The sequence below is a fragment of the Olea europaea genome, chromosome 18 (assembly GCF_002742605.1).
Source record: "Olea europaea var. sylvestris chromosome 18, O_europaea_v1, whole genome shotgun sequence".
Taxonomy (NCBI): Eukaryota; Viridiplantae; Streptophyta; class Magnoliopsida; order Lamiales; family Oleaceae; genus Olea; species Olea europaea.
The window spans coordinates 13504263-13523493 of record NC_036254.1 but is presented as its reverse complement, the minus strand read 5'-3'; the positions used below and the strand labels follow the sequence as shown (position 1 = coordinate 13523493).

Sequence of the window (19231 nt, the reverse complement as noted above, 5' to 3'; positions counted from 1 at the left end):
ACATAAAGCCTTACTATATGAGCTACACAACTCGAATACTTTGAGTGGAAGACTTCATCATGTGTCATATTACATAAAAATTAGTGAGGATTATGTTACATGTACATCAGAGTGTCCATAACGGTGTACAACCCCTCACGTGGAAGAGAGTTCAAAGTGAGTCTCCCCTCCATGTAAGATGATAAACATCGCATTATATACAAGTAACATATTCTAATTAGTAATTGGTAGAAAATATTTCATACAGCGAAAGAAAATTATTTTTTTGAAAAATTTTCAGTCTTTAGTTCCCCAACCTTTAGTTGCACTTGAGCCCCAAAATAATGGTTTTCATTATACTTCACCATTTTAGAAGTCAGATTTGTGTTGACGAATTGTGGACCTTTATTTTCAATTAAAATAGAAGAATAAATAATAAAAATAATAATTAATTTAAAAAAAAAAAAAAGAAAAAAAAGGAAGAAGTAAAAATCAAGTTTCTCTCCATTTCTTTCTCCTCTCAAAGCGCCGATCCAAGTTCACATAGATCGTGGAAGTCGAAGGAAGTGTAGGTTGAGCCGAAGTGGTTAGAGGGAGGAGCAGCAGGGGTAGCTGGGGAGCATTAAGGGATGGAGAAAGTCGTCAACTCTTTTTCCTAAAATCTATATTCCATCGAGGTTAAGTGTGTACCTCGTTAGCTGGGGAGCATTAAGGGATGGTGACAGGTTATGTGTCACGTGACTTTTAACAATCAAGTGAATGAAACCTTACATTGAAAATTTATGTGCAAGAAACTTGAAACATCATATAAGTTACATTACTGGTGCTGTGGTGAACGGAAAATTTACTAAAATTGGAACATAATGTCCCCCCAAAGATCATCCTATTGCAATTTCAAGGAATATCCATCATTAAATTTGAAGCTCTTGGCAAACATACACTAGTGATGAGGGCCAAGAGAGTTCTTAACATCACATAGCCTATTAACACTGGCTTTTCAGTCCAATATGATGAACTCAAACCCAAGCAATCTGCTTGTTAGATATCTATACAATAAACATACTATGTGAAAGAATAACTAATTCGATGAAGAAACCAATTGGCGGAAAGTGCTAAATTTTTGTGGAAGGTCGAGAGTTCAGGTCACATCCCACACACAATTGGACCTTGGGGCTAGATCAACTTAAGCTTTCTTGATTAAAATTATATATATGTGCTTGATCGTTATATCTGAGAGTAGTTACCCACAAAAATTGCAACAATTAATGGTTGACAATTTCACTTTAGGATATCATACTGTCACGAAACTCATCAATCAATATGTTTTAATTTTTGTATTTTACTGCTATTCAAATTACAGCTACTAATTATTTTTCCAACACTACTAAAATAAGCAGGAATGGTAATAAAACCTCTAGTTACCTAATCAAAGTGTCGCGCTGTACCGGAATTGACATCCGACTTTATGCTCTAAGGGTCCGTTTGATTGCAAATATGAAATTGAATTGAATTGAAAACGAATTTCAAAAAATTGAATTGCCTAAAAATTATTTTCGTGAAAATTGTAAATTATTGTATTTGATTGGTATAAATTTCCACGTGGAAAATGTTAAAATAAAAGTGTTTTTTTTTTATGTTCGTTTGACTTTATTTTACATGAAAATTGTCGATTAAAGAGATAGAATTTACTGGTGTTGAAGATGAAATTTGTTTCCATTGCTAAAAAAACAAAAAATTCAAGAAAATCATCTATCTTTTTTGTGTTCGTTTGTCTTTGTTTTATATGAAAATTGTCAATTAAAGGAAAATATTTTTTTACAATAATTCTTAGAATTTGTTAACTTTGCCAACCAATAAAATATATATATATATATATGCTAAAGTAATCGGGAAAATCAATTCCTTCCCTAAAAAGCTAGAAAAGTCCAAAGTCCAAGAAAACATGGAACTTGAATTCCATGGCAAATATAAAAAAAAAAAAAAAAAAAAAAAACAACACCTTTTTTTTTTTTAAAAAAAAAAAAAAAAAAAAAAAACAACACCTTTTTTTTTTTTAAAAAAAAAAAAAAAAAAAAAAAACAACACCATATCAAACACTTGAAAGTGGGAAAATGGAATGGAAAAGATTTGTCAATCAAACATGGCCTAAGTTCCAAACTATCAATATGGGGTCGTACCCCCTTATAGCTTGTTTATGTATGTTTGATAAGAATTTTATTGTAGTCTATATTGTGATTTGCAACTAATAGTAGTCTATCAATGACCCCTCGAAGTCGAGAAGGAACCCAGAGATGTAGGAAATAAAGTCAAATTCACACGTACAAATTTCAGGGAAAGCCATCCCAACAAGATGCTCAATCTCACGTGCTATTGCTGGATCAATCGGCCTCGGTTGATACTTGGCAATGAGCATCCTAAAAACCACAAAATCATCTATTGGTCTAGCTTGCAACTACGTGGTATAATTTGAATGGGCCGTATCATAAGCCAACATTCTGTCTGTTCAACCTGGGCATAGAGCATTACCTCATTTGCCCCTCTTTCTCACGACACCCACTTGGAAAAGACATTTTAATAAACCACTCAACTGCCCCATCAATAATACTTCACTGACAGGTTTTATTCCACCACAAACTTCCTTCTCAAGCATTTACTCAGGCCATGTCCCACTCATTACATTCTTCCTTTAAGGAACGAGTTAAAGAATTTCCCATAACTTACAAGCATGCAGCAAGATCCAGAAAAAAGCACCATGAAGCTTTCCATTCAGCCACAAAGCCTGGCAAGTGCTTCAGATGGCCCCTATGAAGTTCAGAATCGAAGTATAGTAGTTCCTGAAAAGCTTATTACCAAAGCAGACGGCTTCGAGAAGAAAGAGCACTCATGGTAACAACTTTAAAATCCTTTGGATGAGTAGAACATTTTACCTATAGTCCATGTTGTGACAAAAAATGATCTTGTTTTCCTTATGTAATACTGTCCAATGCTGTTTATTCTACCTTACCAAATACTGATGACTTCTTTCATTTTAATTCCTGAGAAAAGAGCTGTATCTCTCTTACCAAATACTGATGACTTCTTTCATTTTAATTCCTGAGAAAAGAGCTGTATCTCAGATATTGATACATTTCTTCTTCATATATTTACTTATTCTTTTATATAATTCTCAGTGACTCAACACATCTGGCATTGTCATGCAGGTTTGCCATTTCTCAAATTCCAACAGACCTCTCAATTCAAGTTCAAGATATCACCTTTTATGTTCATAAGGTACAATATATACACGGACCATATTCATTAATCATCCAAGACAAACTATCAACACTATTTATACAAAAGTTAATAAATCAAGATCTCTTGAAAGGGTTATATTCTAAACATCATAAATGACCATTTGTACGCGTTACTGAAAGTATGCATAATTGCCCGTTGGCATATTCGGTGCATTGTACTCCTTCCAATTTTACAAGGAAGTTTAGAGTATTTGAATTATAAAAGTACAGAGGTTCCATGTGATTAAACCTATTCTAGTAGTCTCTTCTCCACTTATGATGTTTAATGAGATTTATGTCCCTCCAGAAGTGAGCATCATGCATAATAATGAATGAAAAGTCACAACACAACTTAGTTTAAGCTAAAAATTTAATATAGAAGGAAGAAAAAAAAAGTTAGTAAGCTCTAAAAGTATTCCAGAATAAGACAAACAAAATGACCAGTAGTATATTCTGATCTATATTTGCAAACCCATATTAATAAATGGAGAGTAATAGGAGTTCTAACAATTTTTTTTTTTTTTTTTTCTATCATGTTAGTTCAAACCTTACACTCTTATTAATAAGCTACAGCAATATTCATTGAGTTACGCTTTCTCAAGATAACTTCAGCCAATACTTACCTCAGCAATTTACTCCTGAAACAGTTTCCACTGGTTTCCAGGTGTGGCTACTTTGGCAGAATCGAACTTCAGCCTCCAAATTCAAATTTACGTTGTGACCTCAAGCTTGAAAACTTTCCGGGTGGTTCAGAAACATTTGAAGCTGTTTTGAAGTTTTGCTACGGTCTTCCAATTAGTCTGAATCCTAATAATGTAGCTCCACTAAGATGTGCATCAGAATTCCTAGAAATGACAGAAGCACTCGAAGATGGGAATCTCATCTCCAAAGCAGAAGCTTTCTTCACTTTTGTAGTCCTCTCTTCATGGAAAGATTCCATCACTGTCCTTAAATCATGTGAAACTCTCTCTCCATGGGCTGAGAACCTTCAAATTGTTCGGAGATGTTGTGACTCAATTGCTTGGAAGGCTTCTCGACAAACTTCAACAACACAAGATATAATAAATGAAGAGATGTGGTGGTTCAATGATGTGGCTACACTTCGAATTGATCATTTCACAAGAATCATAACAGCATTAAGAGCAAAAGGAATGAGGCCGGAAATTATAGGTTCCTGCATCATGCAATATGGGGAGAAATGGTTGCCAAGCCTGGAAGTAGAGATTGACAGAGTAGGAAGGTTTAGTTATGGGAAAAATGAATTGCAATGGAATATTACAAATGGCAGAACACAGGAAGGGGACATCGGACCCATAAAGGAGCAAAGAACGATAATAGAGAGCTTAGTGAGTATACTGCCTCCTCAAAAAGAAGCAGTTTCTTGTAAGTTCCTTTCTAAAATGTTAAAGGTAGCTATAGTCTATTCAGCATCACCAGCTTTAGTTTCAGAGCTTGAAAAAAGAATAGGGTTGATGTTAGAGAATGCCAACGTTAATGATCTTTTGATTCCTAGTTATACAGCAGGGGACGAAGGGGAACTGGTCAAGTGAGTTTTTACCTTCTCTTCTTAATTATCGACTTTGGTAGTTTATTACTAATGACATCTTCCACACACATCCTTTGCCTAATTTCATCAATGGCAGGTCCAGTTCAATGGAAGGACCCACTATGCACAATATAAACATAGTGCAAAGGATTTTGGAATATTTCCTGTTGTACGAACAGCAGCAGCAGCAGCAGCAGCAACCACAAAAGCCTGGGATGTTGGCAATCGGTAAACTCCTAGACAGTTACCTAGCAGAAATCGCTAAAGACCCTAATCTCCCAGTTACCAACTTCCAAGTTTTAGCTGAATCCTTGCCAGAAAATGCTCGAGCTTGTGATGATGGCTTGTATAGAGCCATTGACACCTATCTCAAGGTTATCTACGATCCCAGAATTCTTTTGCTCCTAATTTCTTCAATCAAATAAATTTCAACTGACGCTCTAAATATGTAGACTCGCCCATCACTATCAGAACATGAAAGGAGGAGGCTATGTAAAGTCATGGATTGTGAGAAGCTGTCACTTGATGCATGTGCACATGCTGCACAAAATGACAGGTTGCCTCTTAGGACCGTGATTCAGGTAATTTACAATAATGATTCCATGCCCTTACTATATCCCAGTCGAGAAAAAAAAAAAAAAAAAAAAAAAAAAAAAACCTGCATCAGTTACTTTAGCTCTTCAAAATATATTCATGTGCCATTTTTCCCATCTATCTGAATGTGATTTGTTAAAATAGAACTCAATCAAAGAACTAGGTGACAGAAGCTTCAACGATACATCAAGTTTATTAAAGAAAGCATTCGTGGTAGGACAAATAACAGTTAGACAAGTTTCTGCATCACCGAAATAACTTCTATCCGTCAACTATAACTATTGTAATTTGTAAGAAAGCCAGAAAAAAAAAGGAGTTAAAAAAAGCAGGTTTTACATTGTTAATAATGGAAAGAAAGTCATATCCAAAAAAATCATTGTAATGACATAAAAAAAAATTTGATAGGCATTGAAACGACATAAAATTGCTCATAGCAACATATTACCAAGTGTCAATGTGTCCGTAGAGAACAGAATTTGCATAATATAGATTCACGTGAATAAATTAAGCCTTAGTTTGGAAAAATTAATAAATCATCTATAAGTGGTTAAATTTCATTTTCAACCACACATTTCAATGGACCGACAAGTAATTTCTACTTATCCACCACTCATTTACATCTATTTATAAATTAAACTGTTTATAAATTCTTCCCAAATGGAGGCTAAAGCATAAATCTATCCTTGCCAATGAACTCAATTGAATCCAATTCAATTGTTTACTAGTACAAATGGTCATTGTATTCCAAACTTTGACATACAAAAAGATGATACACAGGTTTTGTTCTCAGAGCAAGCAAAACTAAGGATGGAAATACAAGGAAAAAATCAAACAGAGAGTGATGACATCTCAGAGCAGGAAGTTAGTTGGTCATCTACAAAGAAAGAAGTCAGATCCCTCAAAGCAGAACTTGAGAAAGTAAAGTCACAAATGGCTGAACTTCAGAAAGACTACTCTGAGCTGCAACAAGAATATGAAAAGCTAATCATTAAGCAAAGAAACTCATCGGGTTGGATTTTAGGATGGCGGAAAATCAGAAAGTCTGCTCTTTTTCATACAAAAATGGATGAGGAAGATACTGATGAAAGTCATAACAGAAAATTCCAGAACCAAAGGGGCAGCTTACGCCGAAGACAATCTATTGCCTGACGAAACCAAATACAAGATTCCATACCAAAGCTCTGAATTAAAAACCAATAAAAGAACCAGGGCATCTCATAAACGGAATACAAATTATATTAGGTTCTGCAGTTAGCACAGAGTTGTTCTTATGTACTTCTTTTTCTAGTTAAAAACTGAGTATGAATGCGTGGAGTTGCATCTTTTTTTCTTAAAGGATGTAGAATAGAAGGTCTGCACGCATTTGACTTTGGATTTTGTGGAATGTAAACTAAAAGCAGTTTTGCTCTTTAAACGAACATCTTGGATAAAATTTTCCATAATATACTTTATTTCACAATGACAAATCACCACCAGCATGAACGACTTAAAGAACACAGAAAGGGCTTAAGTTCACGACATAATAATTCTTTTTCCATTGTCTTTGCACCATAATTCTATCATAAAATCCCCCGGACGAAAATTACTTCAAGATCATACACCATTAAACATACTGACATTTTATAACATCTAACCATCATTTCCGCTCCCCATAAATATATCTCGAAAACTAATACAAATTACCTCCCAAAAGACCTCATGCTGCACCATGTATTAATTTGGTTCACACTTAATATATATTGGATTAATTATGTAAGAAAAAAGATACTAATTATTCAAGCAAATAGATTTTTAATCGAAAAAGACTAGCTATTAAGGTATGCCCAGCAATTAAATTTGGTCTTTAAGTTGATAGAAAAAATTGTCACTTCAGTGGACTAATCAAGGAATTTGGACAAAATAAAAAACTTATGGCAGATTTATATCACAAGCACTATTTTGCTATCTAAGTTTTTCTGCAAATGAAATATCAATGTCTGACACTACTATTCCTACTGCATCAATAGCCCTTAGTCACTCATCCTTATAAAAGTTACGTCTATTAATACAAAACCGCAATCAAGCATGGTTTTCTCTACTACTTATATCAGTGAATTTTCATCATGCAACGTCTTAACCTTTGCATCAAATGAAACATGTCATACTGTGCATAATTCTTAAAAATAAAATATATAAATTCATTTCACAACTTATTCAAATCATTAAGCAGCATAATTCTAAAATAACAGCTAGTAAACAATGTAATTAGACAACAAAAAACCTACTCATGAACTCCAAAAGTGATTTACTTCTGTCACACTTTACACCAAACAGGTCATTGCAAAATTACCATTATATGTTCAACCAAAGTTTTTAGATTTTTAAAGATTTATCTGTAACTTGATATTTCCAATCCAAAAGCCTTGACTCTCTTATTCAATTTTTTAGCTTCGGAGAGAATCGATTTATTGTAAAAATAATAAAGACAATCCAGCTAGAATATTCTACATAATTTTGTTTTCTTCTAATGAACAACATGCTAATCTATGTATTGATCAAAGATCGTATTCACCAGCATATTGATAGATTGGAAATCTAACAATGACATTGGCTTTCTATCTATCATAAACTAATCCTCTTCAATTTGAAATCAATAGGAAAAAATAAAAATATAGTGATTTTAAAAAACTCTTGCCTGTTTCATTACACATTAAATCACCATCATAATTCCACTAAACAAAGAAAACCAAAACCAACTTTGAATTCAATTCAAATCTTTATTTCACAATGCCAAATCACCATAACAATAAACAATATCAGAAAGAACTTTAAGTTCACAACATAAACGTCATTTTTCCAACGTCTTTGCACCATAATGCTATCAATAAAATCCCTCAGGCTCATAATTACTTCAATATCATACACCATTAAGGGTACGGTGACATTTTATAATATCTAACCATCATTTCAGCTCTCCACAAATAAACCTCGACAGCTAATACATGTTACCTCCCAAAAGACCTCATGCTGCTCCATGGAAATTTTGCCCCCGAGCTCGTGCCCTCTGCTCCATCACCATCCCTGCCACCACGGCGGCCAAATGTACGCCCTTCTGGCCTCTTAAATGTCCTGTCATCTTTCTTCTCATCAAGCCAATGTGTCTTCTTCATAGCTTCCGGATCTTCCACAATGCTCGATTTTGACTGCTTATTCAAACTCTTTTTGTCCTCTTCAATTATCCGGATTGGGTAAAGATCCGGGTTTATCGACAAGGGGTTTTTGAGGGTCACATAAGCCTTCTTGTAATCAGGTTTCGCGATCAATAAACCTCCCCGCTTCTTCTTCTTGCCCTCCATGTTTAGGGTCCGGACTTTCTCCACCTCGAACCCGTAAAGTGATTCTAAAACCCGCTTAATCTCAATCTGCAAAATGAAAATAATAAATATCAAAACATAATTCACGATTATACATTATCTACACACACAAAAACAATATTTGAACCTTTGAAGCGGAGGGGATGGTTTTGAGAGCAATTTCAGAAATATTGGAGAAAGATGAAGGCATGAGGAGTTTTATGGGGAGATTAGCAAAGTATACTACTCTTCTTCCTAGTCTACTTCCCATTTTTTTTTTGAGATTGTTGATACTGAACACTGAAGCTGTCAGCAATGGTGAATGGTGAATTCGGTTTTAGAGGAGGAGGGTTTAAACTGGGCTTGGTTTTTGTGTCAATTCAATGTAAATGGGCTTTAAATTGTCAAAATTTTTAAGAGCCCAATTGTGGTAAATGAGTTGATGCAATAATAATAATAATAAAAATTAGAAGTCTTGATGAGAGATGGCAATTCGGCGTGTCGGCTCGGGCCGTCCGTAGCTTGGCTCGGGAAAAGCCCGAGCCGGCTCGGCTCGAGGCTCGAGCAGAGCCTCATTTTAGGAGGACGGGCTGAGCCTGAGCCGGCCCACGAGTTTGAGAAGGAAAGAAAATAAAATAAATAAAATTAGGCAGCAAAATGCTACCTTAAGAGGCAGCCGCAGTTGGGCTGCCGGCTGTGGCTACCTTAAAAGGCAGCCATTAATAATTATATTAAAAAAAAGGTAAAAAAAACAAGCCTGCCCAGCTCGGCCCGTAAAGATCCGAGTCAAAAGCTTGGGTCGAGCAAAATTTTTTTCACTGAGCTTTTGCTCGGCCCGGCTCGGGCTCGGGCTCGAAAAAAAGCCCGCTCATTTTACCCGAGCGGAGCTCGAACCTCAAATTTTGGCTCGCGAGCCGACTCGACTAGATTAGTTGACATCCCTACTTGGTGTACATAAGGTTGTTCACACCCCTTACATGGGGTGGGGTCTATCCTCGCACGGATCTCACCCCTTGTGAGGGATGTAGATACTTCTATAAATCCAAATTATGTACACCAAGTACAACCCTAAAAACAAATGAAGATCCCACATCAAGGTATGTAGTCTAAATGCTAAAATTGTGGTCACGAGTGATTATTAATAGTTGAGGTACATATTATTTGAATATCGACTTAGTAATTAATAACAATACGAAATTATTTATTTACAGGTGTGACGGAAAGATTTACCCTACAAAAAAGAAATGAAATTCACCTACATGAGAGGGAACATATTGAAGACAAAATTTAAATGATATATATTATTTTTCTAAGGGAGGCTAACTGAATTGATAGAAAAAGGCTAAACTCGATCTTTGATATGGCCTGGAATAGAATTATTATGGGAAAATTTTATAACTAAAAGTTTAAGTATCACACATTTCAAAATTAAGAAAACAAATTTCAACTTCAAAAATTATATTTTTATTAAAATTTATATATGATTCAATGAATTAATGAATTAATTATTTTTTAATTAAACATATTTAGATCACATATCTATACAATTTGGTTACAAATTAACAATTTAATTAGTCACTTATTATTTTTTGGTCACAAATCAGAAATTTTATATTACAAATTATTTTACGATCACAATTAAAAAATTTTGTAGGTCACAAATCAAAAAATTAATTCTTAACTAATTTTTAATCACACTTATCAATTTATTGGTCACAAATCAAAATTTTTGTAAGTCATATTAGTTTTCGATCACGAATTAAAATTTTTACATGTCATAGATTATTAATCGGTCACAGAGTAAAAAACTTATTGGTCATAACTCATTTTATTCATTGGAAATTATTGGATTAATTGATTACGATTAATTTTTCGGTTACAACTTAATCAATTATGAGTTGCAATCACAATTTTCAACTAATTTATTGGTCACAAACACAGTACAACGCCACCTCACCACCACCACCATCTCACCCACCCTAACCTACTCCACCATTGTCGCTACCATACCATATCGCTACCAACGATCACTACACAACACAGAAATGCATAAATCGAGATAACACCACCTCGCCGTCACAACAAAATCGCCACCATCTCATTGGACTTCACAGCAAACGCTGTGCCACTACCACCACCAACATCTAACCGGACTACCAACGACACCATCACCTCGCCACGCCAATAAAATCACCGCCACTAACAAGAACCAAAAAATCATCGCCACAGTCGCACAAAAACCTCAACAAATTAGATCCAAAAAATCATCGCCACAGACACACAAAAACCTCAACAAATTAGATCCACAACAAAACTAGATCTCCCAATTGCAAGCAACACCACTTCAATACCGTCAAAACCAAATGATACACCACATCACCACAATGACCTGCAGCATCGACAGAACTACCATGAAGGCTACACTTTCATTAGCAGTCGTCGAGCCGCGTTGTCGTCGTGCACAAAAACAATGGGGAATCGCATCCGCTGTCGGAGGTGTTGGGATCTAGTTTGCCCCTAAATCATTGTCGGAATAGTGTGCCACGTCCAAAAATTGGTGGCGCCTTCTTGTCTTCTGGAAGGGATTGGGGAGAAATTTATTGGTAGATTGGGAAGAAAGGAGAGAATGAGAAGAAGGTAGAGTGAGAAAAAGAGAAAAAAATGTAGAGAGAGTAAAAATAAGCGAGAAAATGGTTTTTTGATTTTTGAATAGGAAAACTTTTCACTTGATTTTAGAGTGTGGAATTTTTGAAGTATGGTATTATGTAATTTTTACAACTATTATTCTGATGAGACCAATCTTGAAGGGAACCATGCTAGGACAACCCATAGCCTAGAATGGCCCTTTGGTCACACCTAAATTTGTGGTTTAATAAAACCAGCACCGTAGTTAAAATTGAATAACGAGATTTAAAAAAAAAAAAAAATACATCTTCATTTATGTTACTTGTACACGATAATCATATCTCTTGCTGATAATTATTCTACGAACAACTACGAGAAGTGAAAACCTCTCAAAATCCAAAAGCACGAACTTAATTGAAACTCTAAGGAGAAATTCGTTAACCTAACTTGAAATCCTTCATTTTTTGGCTTGAATTTCTTCTTCATTATTGAAATGTCCGCCAGTCGTTCCACATATTGAATGCTTAATAGTGGACACTATTATGTATGTCATATTTGATTGTAGCTTGAAAATGATGAAAATGTTCGAGGAAAGGCAAAAAGTAACTAAAATTTGCAAAATTTAATAGCTGAAATTGCCAATAAACTAAATCCAAAATTTAATGCAAGAACCAACCCTAGTCAGCTAAATTTACAAGGCTTCAAAAGCAGCTCCAATTGCAAATATGTCATAATCTGCACATGAACGACACATACCATCCATGCAGCAGCCACACTCATCCCACTTTCTATCATTTTTCCTTCTCTTTACTGAAGCCTGTGGAGATTCTTGAATTTTCATTCCTATTTGCACTGCAGCTGGCTTAGCATCTTCATCGACCCATTTCTGACCTTTTGGGGTCATTACAACCCAGTTCTCGATTTCCATATTTGGTGATACAAAAACATTTTTCCATGGAATCTCAGCTCTTCCCAACAATTTTGAGCCATTAATTCTGCCAACGAAAGGTGCAGTGCTTCTCCATCGGAGCTCGAAAACAACAGTTCCCTGTTTGAGCGAGGAAAGGGAATCATCCTTGTCACTTCCCGAGCAGTCTAAAGAGAAAGTTTGATTCCAAATCAAATCAGATTTTGTTGAGATTCGTGGGGTGTTTATTTGGACCCTTTTGTTGTTTCCTGCAGACAGATAGCATCTAACAAATAGTTCTCCCGTGGGTTTGAGATCAATATTTTTAGCTCTGATGATTCTCAGTTCACAGCTGATCATAGAAGAAGACTGATACCCCATATCTTTGTGTGTGAGGTAAAGAACTCTTGAGGAAGAAGGTGTTACTTGGTGGGCTGCATAAAGAGAGACTCAAAGTTTTAGATGAAGTGAAGTGTATTTCTTGCTGGGATATATATACAAACTGTAGATAGTGGGAGGAAGGTTGTGTCACTTTTAGAGGAAGCTGCATACAATTTTATGAGTAATCCCCACTAATTATTAATTAATTGAAGATTAGATGTACCCAATCGTAAAGATTTATTTCTAATTATCTAATCCAATATAATAAAAGCATCAATTTACATGGACACCAACTGAATCTTTTTCTAAATCTTGTGTAGTATTTTCTTAAACTATACATAATCGATATAACCTCTAGGGATTCTTGAAGGGTTAGTAATTCTAAGGAGACCCTTTGGATAAGTGTTGAGTTATTATACTGTTGACAGCATTAATCAGCAATGCAAATCCTTGTATTGGTATTACTATCGATCACCTGTCAAAAATACCAATTTTGATATCTGACGACTCATGTGAGCTTTAAATGGGTTGAATTGCACATGTAAATTTTTTTTTTCTTTTATATATATGTTTAACATTATAGGATCTTGAGTCTTGAAGTTAAATATTACAAAATCAGCCTAATTAAAAAGTAGCTCAAACCCTCTTATACTCAATTATTGTATTTCTATATTACCATAACAACTTCCTTGAGAAAGCACTAAAGGGGTCGGCTTTCAAGACCTCTTATACTCAATTTCTAGCCTAACATAAGAGCAAATGAAAGACTGTGCACTATTTTCCCTGCATAGGGCCCACAAAATATGTTCAGTGTATAAAGATTTGGCTTTACAACTCAGAATCCTAGCAAAAAACCAATATGGATTGATTTGTAGGGACCTATGTATAGAATAGAACAATTGGTCTTGACACTACTAGTTGCTTTTGAGAGAGAAAGCATAAGTCACACGTGGGCAATAAAGTGCTACTCAAGTAGTTAAACGAAAGGAACAACCGGATAAAAAAAATGCTCAAAAATCACAATGAGATCAAGGCAAGTGAATGAACCACTAATATGCATCTGGTAAAAAACGTGAAAGATTTTCCACTACAAAGGAAATCTAACTTATCAATTTCATACATATAAGAAATCCTAATACTACAAAGAAAATCCTTAAAAAGTTAAATCCAACTTGATAGCAAATCCTCTATAATAGTCCAAAAAATCCTTAAAAGTGTCCCCTGTTGCACTTTGTCACATCAAAGGCATCCAATGCACACAGGAAATTATTTAGGTAGATATATAGTTCAAATGGTAAGCTGTTAAGTCATAAAACAAACAAGATGGTGGTAAAACATAATAGCAATTTGATGTATCAGGTGGCCTTAATATTGTAAAAAAGCCTCCTCAAACGTAAAGAACAATATTATGACGAGAAAGACAAACATTTAAGGCCGTACAAGTCGCTAGAAAAGAATTGAACATGATGTTGACTTGAGACATTCAGTCAATAGGCCTCCTGGTGCCCATAATCATTATTGCAAGGGCTAATCAAAATGACTGGGAACCAACAGTTTCTAAAAAACGAAGATGAGTTTTGGTTAACTCTCATGCCTGTACATGATTTTTTCTATTATAACAACTTCTACCCATCTAAACCAACCACCAAACCGAAAAAAACAGATAAATTATTGAATGCTATTTTTTCATCTCTTTACTTCAATTAACAACAATTATGGTGTATGAACTATACTTTCTGCTACCCATAATCACTAGGGAGAATATGCAACCTAATTGTATGGTTCAGTTTATATCAACACCATCGGATCAATGGCAAACTTGGTTATGCACTTACGCATGCACCATCATCTAATTTGCATCATGGCGGCAAATTACAAGCAAATGTTACGCCCATTCACTTCATATTGAGGAAGGTATTGAAAGTTACAATCAAAAACCAACATCATAACATTCTGCCAAAGAGTTTCTAGCTACAGTCATTTTGGATGTCTATCCTCAATCTTCAAGGAGAAAACGGAACCAAATCCTATTGACTGGTCTAATTAGATGAGGAGAGTTTTAATTTTTTAAATGTATAGCTATTTCTGAGATGAAAAGGACACGGTTCAGAAAAATGTTGAGCACCTACTCCATAGAGATCTCTTGCTCGTTTCTTTTTCTCATTGGCGTGCTTTTTCCCTTTCAAAAATATCTGATAATATTTTAATTTTGTCTCGTGTTGGGGCTTGATGGACATCTGATGAAAGGTCACCATGGTGCTTCCATTTCTACCCTCCTTGTTAAGACCCTGCTAATCAAGGTTGGACGTAAATGAACTAAAAACATCTTGTAATTTATGGAGTATACTTGTATTTAATGGAAGCATTTGTAGAGAATATAACAAACATAACAACATTTCTTAATATCCTCCAATCAGACTATGTAACAATTTTGCAGGAGAACTGGTAGCAGCAGATATACCATTAAAGCTGAGTTTTGCCTGTAGAAATAGAATATCATATTATAATGGATAAGTATGTTAATCAGCTTCTCCTATGAATATGATCACATGTCCAAGATTGATTTCTGTTTCACTAAAGGAGAATTGTGTTAATCGGCTTCTCCTATGATCATATGTGATGTGCATCCATGAATGATTTCAGTTTCAATGGTAACAATGATCATTTAACCATCCAAAGTATATAAACCCTTAATATGCTGATCAGAACTCTCCTAGACCCTGTCTGGCCCCAACTTTCTAAAACTCATTTTTAACCATGGACCCACAACTTTTATCAACCTTTTAAACCCACATGTCATCAACTTTTATTAAAATCTACCAAAAATGTGATTTCTAAACCAAAGAGGGGGTTAATACATTTCCTTGCCAAATCAATCAGACATTGTACCGTACTCAGCAATAAAAGTAGCAACTGATCAGCAGCAAAAGGGGAAAGAGATTCACATAAATAAAATCACAAGAGAGTTATTATTTACCTCCTCGAGGCCACAAGGCCCCGACCACGTTCAGTTAACTGTAGAAGCTGAAGAGAAGGCAAATTTAGAGGTAGACCTCCTCTGAAGACCAGTTTCAGCAGCTAAGAATAACGTCTTCTTGAGATCTAGGGAAAAAATGGTTTCATCTTATTGTGCACAGAAAATAAATGGAAGTGCCAAGTTTGAAAACTAAATTGATGCAGACGTCACACATCAAAACATGGAATAACAAAACAAAAACAGAAGTTCAAGATAAACGATAGTTTAACAGACAGTAATTAATCATGTGCAGCAAAATAAGAGTATAACCAGAGCACAGTGAGATCAAAAAACTCAATCTAGAGAATCTACCATGTGTTTGCAGTATATTCAGGAATGCCAAGCGAGAATTATCCTCTCTTCAAAAATCAATTGTACTCTATGTTAGATCTTTGCTATTTTGATATTTGTGCTCCTATTCTTTGTCCCGTTCTAGGAAGCATTGCCCCTCTGTTCATTCATTTCTTCCTAAAAAGAAAAGTGAGTTTGGCAACGTATGTTACTCCCATATTTTCATAATGATTTTAGGTCAAGCAGAAAACACTAACTCTTTTTGTGAATTGATTTCAAAACCTGTGAATGAACAGCACATAATACATATATGAAAATCTATACTGTGGACAAAGCACATATTTTATTTTATATTTTCTACAACAAACTTCTCCCCAGTTCACTTGTGAAATCCTTTTCAATCAATTTAACTAGTGTCTTCCACATGGCCTATACCAGCGTGGAATAATGGTCCTCTCGAAGCCAGCCTTCTGGCTCCATCCAGATGCAGACAGCTTCATATAAAGTGTTCAGGTAATATAATGGGTTCTCACTCCAATATTATGGGCATAAGCTATAGCTGCTATACATTTGTGTCATGCAAGGAAACAAGGATTCAGTGATTATTTCAAAGACTGATAATTGATACCCATATATTCCATGCAGATTTATAGAAAATACAAGATAAATAACAAAGAAAAAAAAAAGAAAAATGATAGCTTTTCTTCCATTTCCAAAGCTCAGAAACTTTCCTTGGAGGGCAGGTGAAAGAAAGTCCTTTCTATAAATTCAATGGACAGTTCAGAATTAGTTCGACACTTTCTATTGTAGCCATCCCCTAGCATACAACTCTTTGTGTAATCAATCACAGTGACATAAATTTTTGGAAGTATCAAAATCAAGTGGATGAATTGTCCATTCAACACTAAAGGTCTCACATCTCTGGATCTACCAAACAATCACATAATTTGACTCACCGCATAAAATTTTGTTATCAGGGAAGCAAATTACAGGAAAATAAGAAAAAGACTTATTGAAAACATTCAATTCTACATTTTGACTCATCACCCAGACATTTATTTAAGAGGTAATATTTTGGCTGCCACCAAAATATAGGCCAATTAGTTAATTGATGTTGAAGTACATGAACACTTTTCTATCCTCCTTGGAAACATTCACAGAATTTCTATGCATCAATTCAATTATCACTGCTCAACTACCCATCCAATTTCTACAACTTGTCAATTATTACAAGGGTTTCTGCACAAATTATTTCGAATCAATGTCTTTAAAACACAGAAAATAGTAAGGGGTGTGTAGCTCATCAAGTAAACATTGTATAGACATGCCTTATAACCAGGGGGCCAAAAACATTTATTAGTCGTAGGAAAAGAAATAGAAAATTGGCTTCAGGGAGGTAGCAGCACAACTAAAAAGGCTTGGCTTCAGATATGACAGATGCATGCTTTATATATTTATTAAAGGCTTGTTAGTCAAAGATTTTTCTTTTAAACATCATTTTTCTCCAAAATCATATTTAAATCACCCGTTCTATGGACCCACCACAACTTTTCCCCACTTTTTAACCACACATTCTCCAAGAAACTCATTTTTTCACTAGGAAAACTCTGTGCCCAACAAGATTTAAAATGAAATTATGTGTGGAAATTTACTGAATATAGTAACCTAGAAACTTGACCCATCCACCAGCTGCAATGCAAGTAACATGACTCACTTATTATAGACGGCTAGATTGTTACCTTTCGGAGATCAATCACACTAAACATGTTCCATCATTAGCAGAATGGAAATGTTTCTTGGGTATTGAAGAGTCTGTTTTTGAAAATCAAACATGCCACTTCTTTTCATACGTAAAAGTTCTCATGAAATTAACAATCCCTCAGATAAGTTAAGCATAACAAATCTGCAAAATAATAAACGATATGCGTTAGATCGAGCAAGCAAACTGAAATAAAATATATGATGAATTTTATAGATGCGACACCAGATGAAGCAAAATGTATGGTCAACAAACACCTAAAGCACCTAACATTGAGCTTGTAGAAGAAATAGGAGTTCACAGAATAAAAAATTAGTTAGATTTAAGCAGCCTGCTAGCATATTATAGAAATATGGAGAGCAGCATGAAACTTCGAAGCTGAAGGTTGAGATTCCAGATTCCCTCTAAACCACAAAAAATACCATTTTGATTGCATGTGGCATCCACAACTAAATAACATGAGAGAAAGCAAGATAAAGAGTCAGTGTAAAAATCCAATTCCCTCCCTCAAGAAACAAATGTTTGATTTCTCGATATTGACGAAATGGAACCAAATACACCAGGAATTTGATTCTCTCTTTGGTATTATTTTCCTTTGACCAAGTTAAAAAGAAGTTTTACATTTCTGTGACATCTATAGTATACTAAAATGTATCAAACTACAGAAGCCTTTCAAAGAGGACAAATGAATTAGTGGAACAATAAGGTGGGCAAGATGAAAGTTCCATGTATTTGTCAATATAAGCAAGAAGATTACTTAAAATGTCCAGATTTCATATGTACTATAATATGCGCCATCTCCAGAGAAAGATTATGGATAAAACACAATAGGGACAATCATGTACCACAACATGGGGGTTTCTAATTTTTCTGTATTTATCATATCCTTAAGTTCCATAACTCCTATGATGCTTTTACTCATTTCATGACAAAATTAAGTTGGAAAAAAGGAGAAAATAGCAGAGGCCAATATTTTTGAGGAAGAAAAAAATGAAACTACTCCTTCATGTTATTCCACTAGTTGCCTTGTGCAATCATGAAAAAACTATAAGATGAGGATCATTCAGAGCATGCATGCTCGCCTGAAGTATATCTATCTCTTCTAGGATTGACAATCTTACTAGAGTACCGTATCCATACTTCAAGATGGCAACTCATTCTTCACACCCCAGACCCACGTGAAAGGGTAAGCAAGCATGACCGAGCTGTAGAAGTGCTCCAGTTAAAATGCACACAAAATATTCACTAATCGAAATTTGGATTTAATTCACCACAATCAAAAACTACTGAGATGTGGTCTATTTCTATATCATGCTGAACCTTTTCAACTAAATTGGATTTCATTCACCACAATCAAACCATTCGCAGCTTGGCAACCACTGTATAGAGAACTTTCAAGACTGCAAGTTCATGTCAATCTAACAGCTCTGCACCTGTCGCATTAACATTCAAACCGGTCACAAAAATTCATTTTTAATCTTCCCCATGAATGAATATAATGACAAAGTGCAAAAAAAAAAAAAAAAAAA

At 34.9% G+C, this 19231-nt stretch overlaps 3 protein-coding genes across 5 annotated transcripts in view; 1 reads left to right on the top strand and 2 right to left on the bottom strand.

Moving 5' to 3' along the window:
• The first annotated feature begins 2601 nt into the window (after positions 1–2601).
• Positions 2602–6835, top strand: LOC111367531 (BTB/POZ domain-containing protein DOT3). Of its 3 annotated transcripts, none has more exons than XM_022988460.1 (6): positions 2602–2865; positions 3180–3249; positions 3899–4797; positions 4901–5171; positions 5250–5378; positions 6169–6835. In XM_022988460.1, exons 1-6 carry the CDS (start codon positions 2705–2707, stop codon positions 6538–6540), a joined length of 1902 nt encoding a protein of 633 aa, XP_022844228.1. In that variant the 5' UTR covers positions 2602–2704; the 3' UTR covers positions 6541–6835. The 3 variants fall into 3 exon arrangements, with proteins under 3 accessions (XP_022844228.1, XP_022844227.1, XP_022844229.1); XM_022988459.1 differs by having other exon boundaries at positions 2604–2865; positions 4895–5171; XM_022988461.1 differs by having other exon boundaries at positions 2828–2865; positions 3916–4797; positions 4895–5171.
• Positions 6836–8112: 1277 nt separating this feature from the next.
• On the bottom strand, positions 8113–9073 carry LOC111367530. Its single transcript, XM_022988458.1, has 2 exons — positions 8872–9073; positions 8113–8792 (listed from the first exon to the last, which is right to left on the bottom strand). The coding sequence occupies exons 1-2, from the start codon at positions 8992–8994 to the stop codon at positions 8376–8378; spliced, it is 540 nt and encodes a 179-aa protein (XP_022844226.1). The 5' UTR covers positions 8995–9073; the 3' UTR covers positions 8113–8375.
• Positions 9074–11951: 2878 nt separating this feature from the next.
• The window catches only part of LOC111367528, an 8490-nt gene continuing 1210 nt past the window's right edge, over positions 11952–19231 (bottom strand). Inside the window, exons 2-4 of the mRNA XM_022988457.1 lie at positions 17683–19135; positions 15614–15738; positions 11952–12689 (exon numbers count right to left, since the gene is read on the bottom strand). Coding sequence (XP_022844225.1) covers positions 12040–12636 — 597 coding nt within the window. The 5' untranslated portion in view covers positions 12637–12689; positions 15614–15738; positions 17683–19135 and the 3' untranslated portion in view covers positions 11952–12039. The remainder of the gene's footprint in view (positions 12690–15613; positions 15739–17682; positions 19136–19231) is intronic.

Bases quoted from the DNA above. Each gene is read 5' to 3' on its own strand.
- LOC111367531 (XM_022988459.1), top strand. From the start codon at position 2,705: ATGCAGCAAGATCCAGAAAAAAGCACCATGAAGCTTTCCATTCAGCCA. The intron at 5,172-5,249 runs GTTATCTACGAT...CTAAATATGTAG, and splicing joins CCATTGACACCTATCTCAAG to ACTCGCCCATCACTATCAGA. The intron at 5,379-6,168 runs GTAATTTACAAT...GATGATACACAG, and splicing joins CTCTTAGGACCGTGATTCAG to GTTTTGTTCTCAGAGCAAGC.
- LOC111367530 (XM_022988458.1), bottom strand. From the start codon at position 8,994: ATGGGAAGTAGACTAGGAAGAAGAGTAGTATACTTTGCTAATCTCCCC. The intron at 8,793-8,871 runs GTTCAAATATTG...TTCATTTTGCAG, and splicing joins CCATCCCCTCCGCTTCAAAG to ATTGAGATTAAGCGGGTTTT.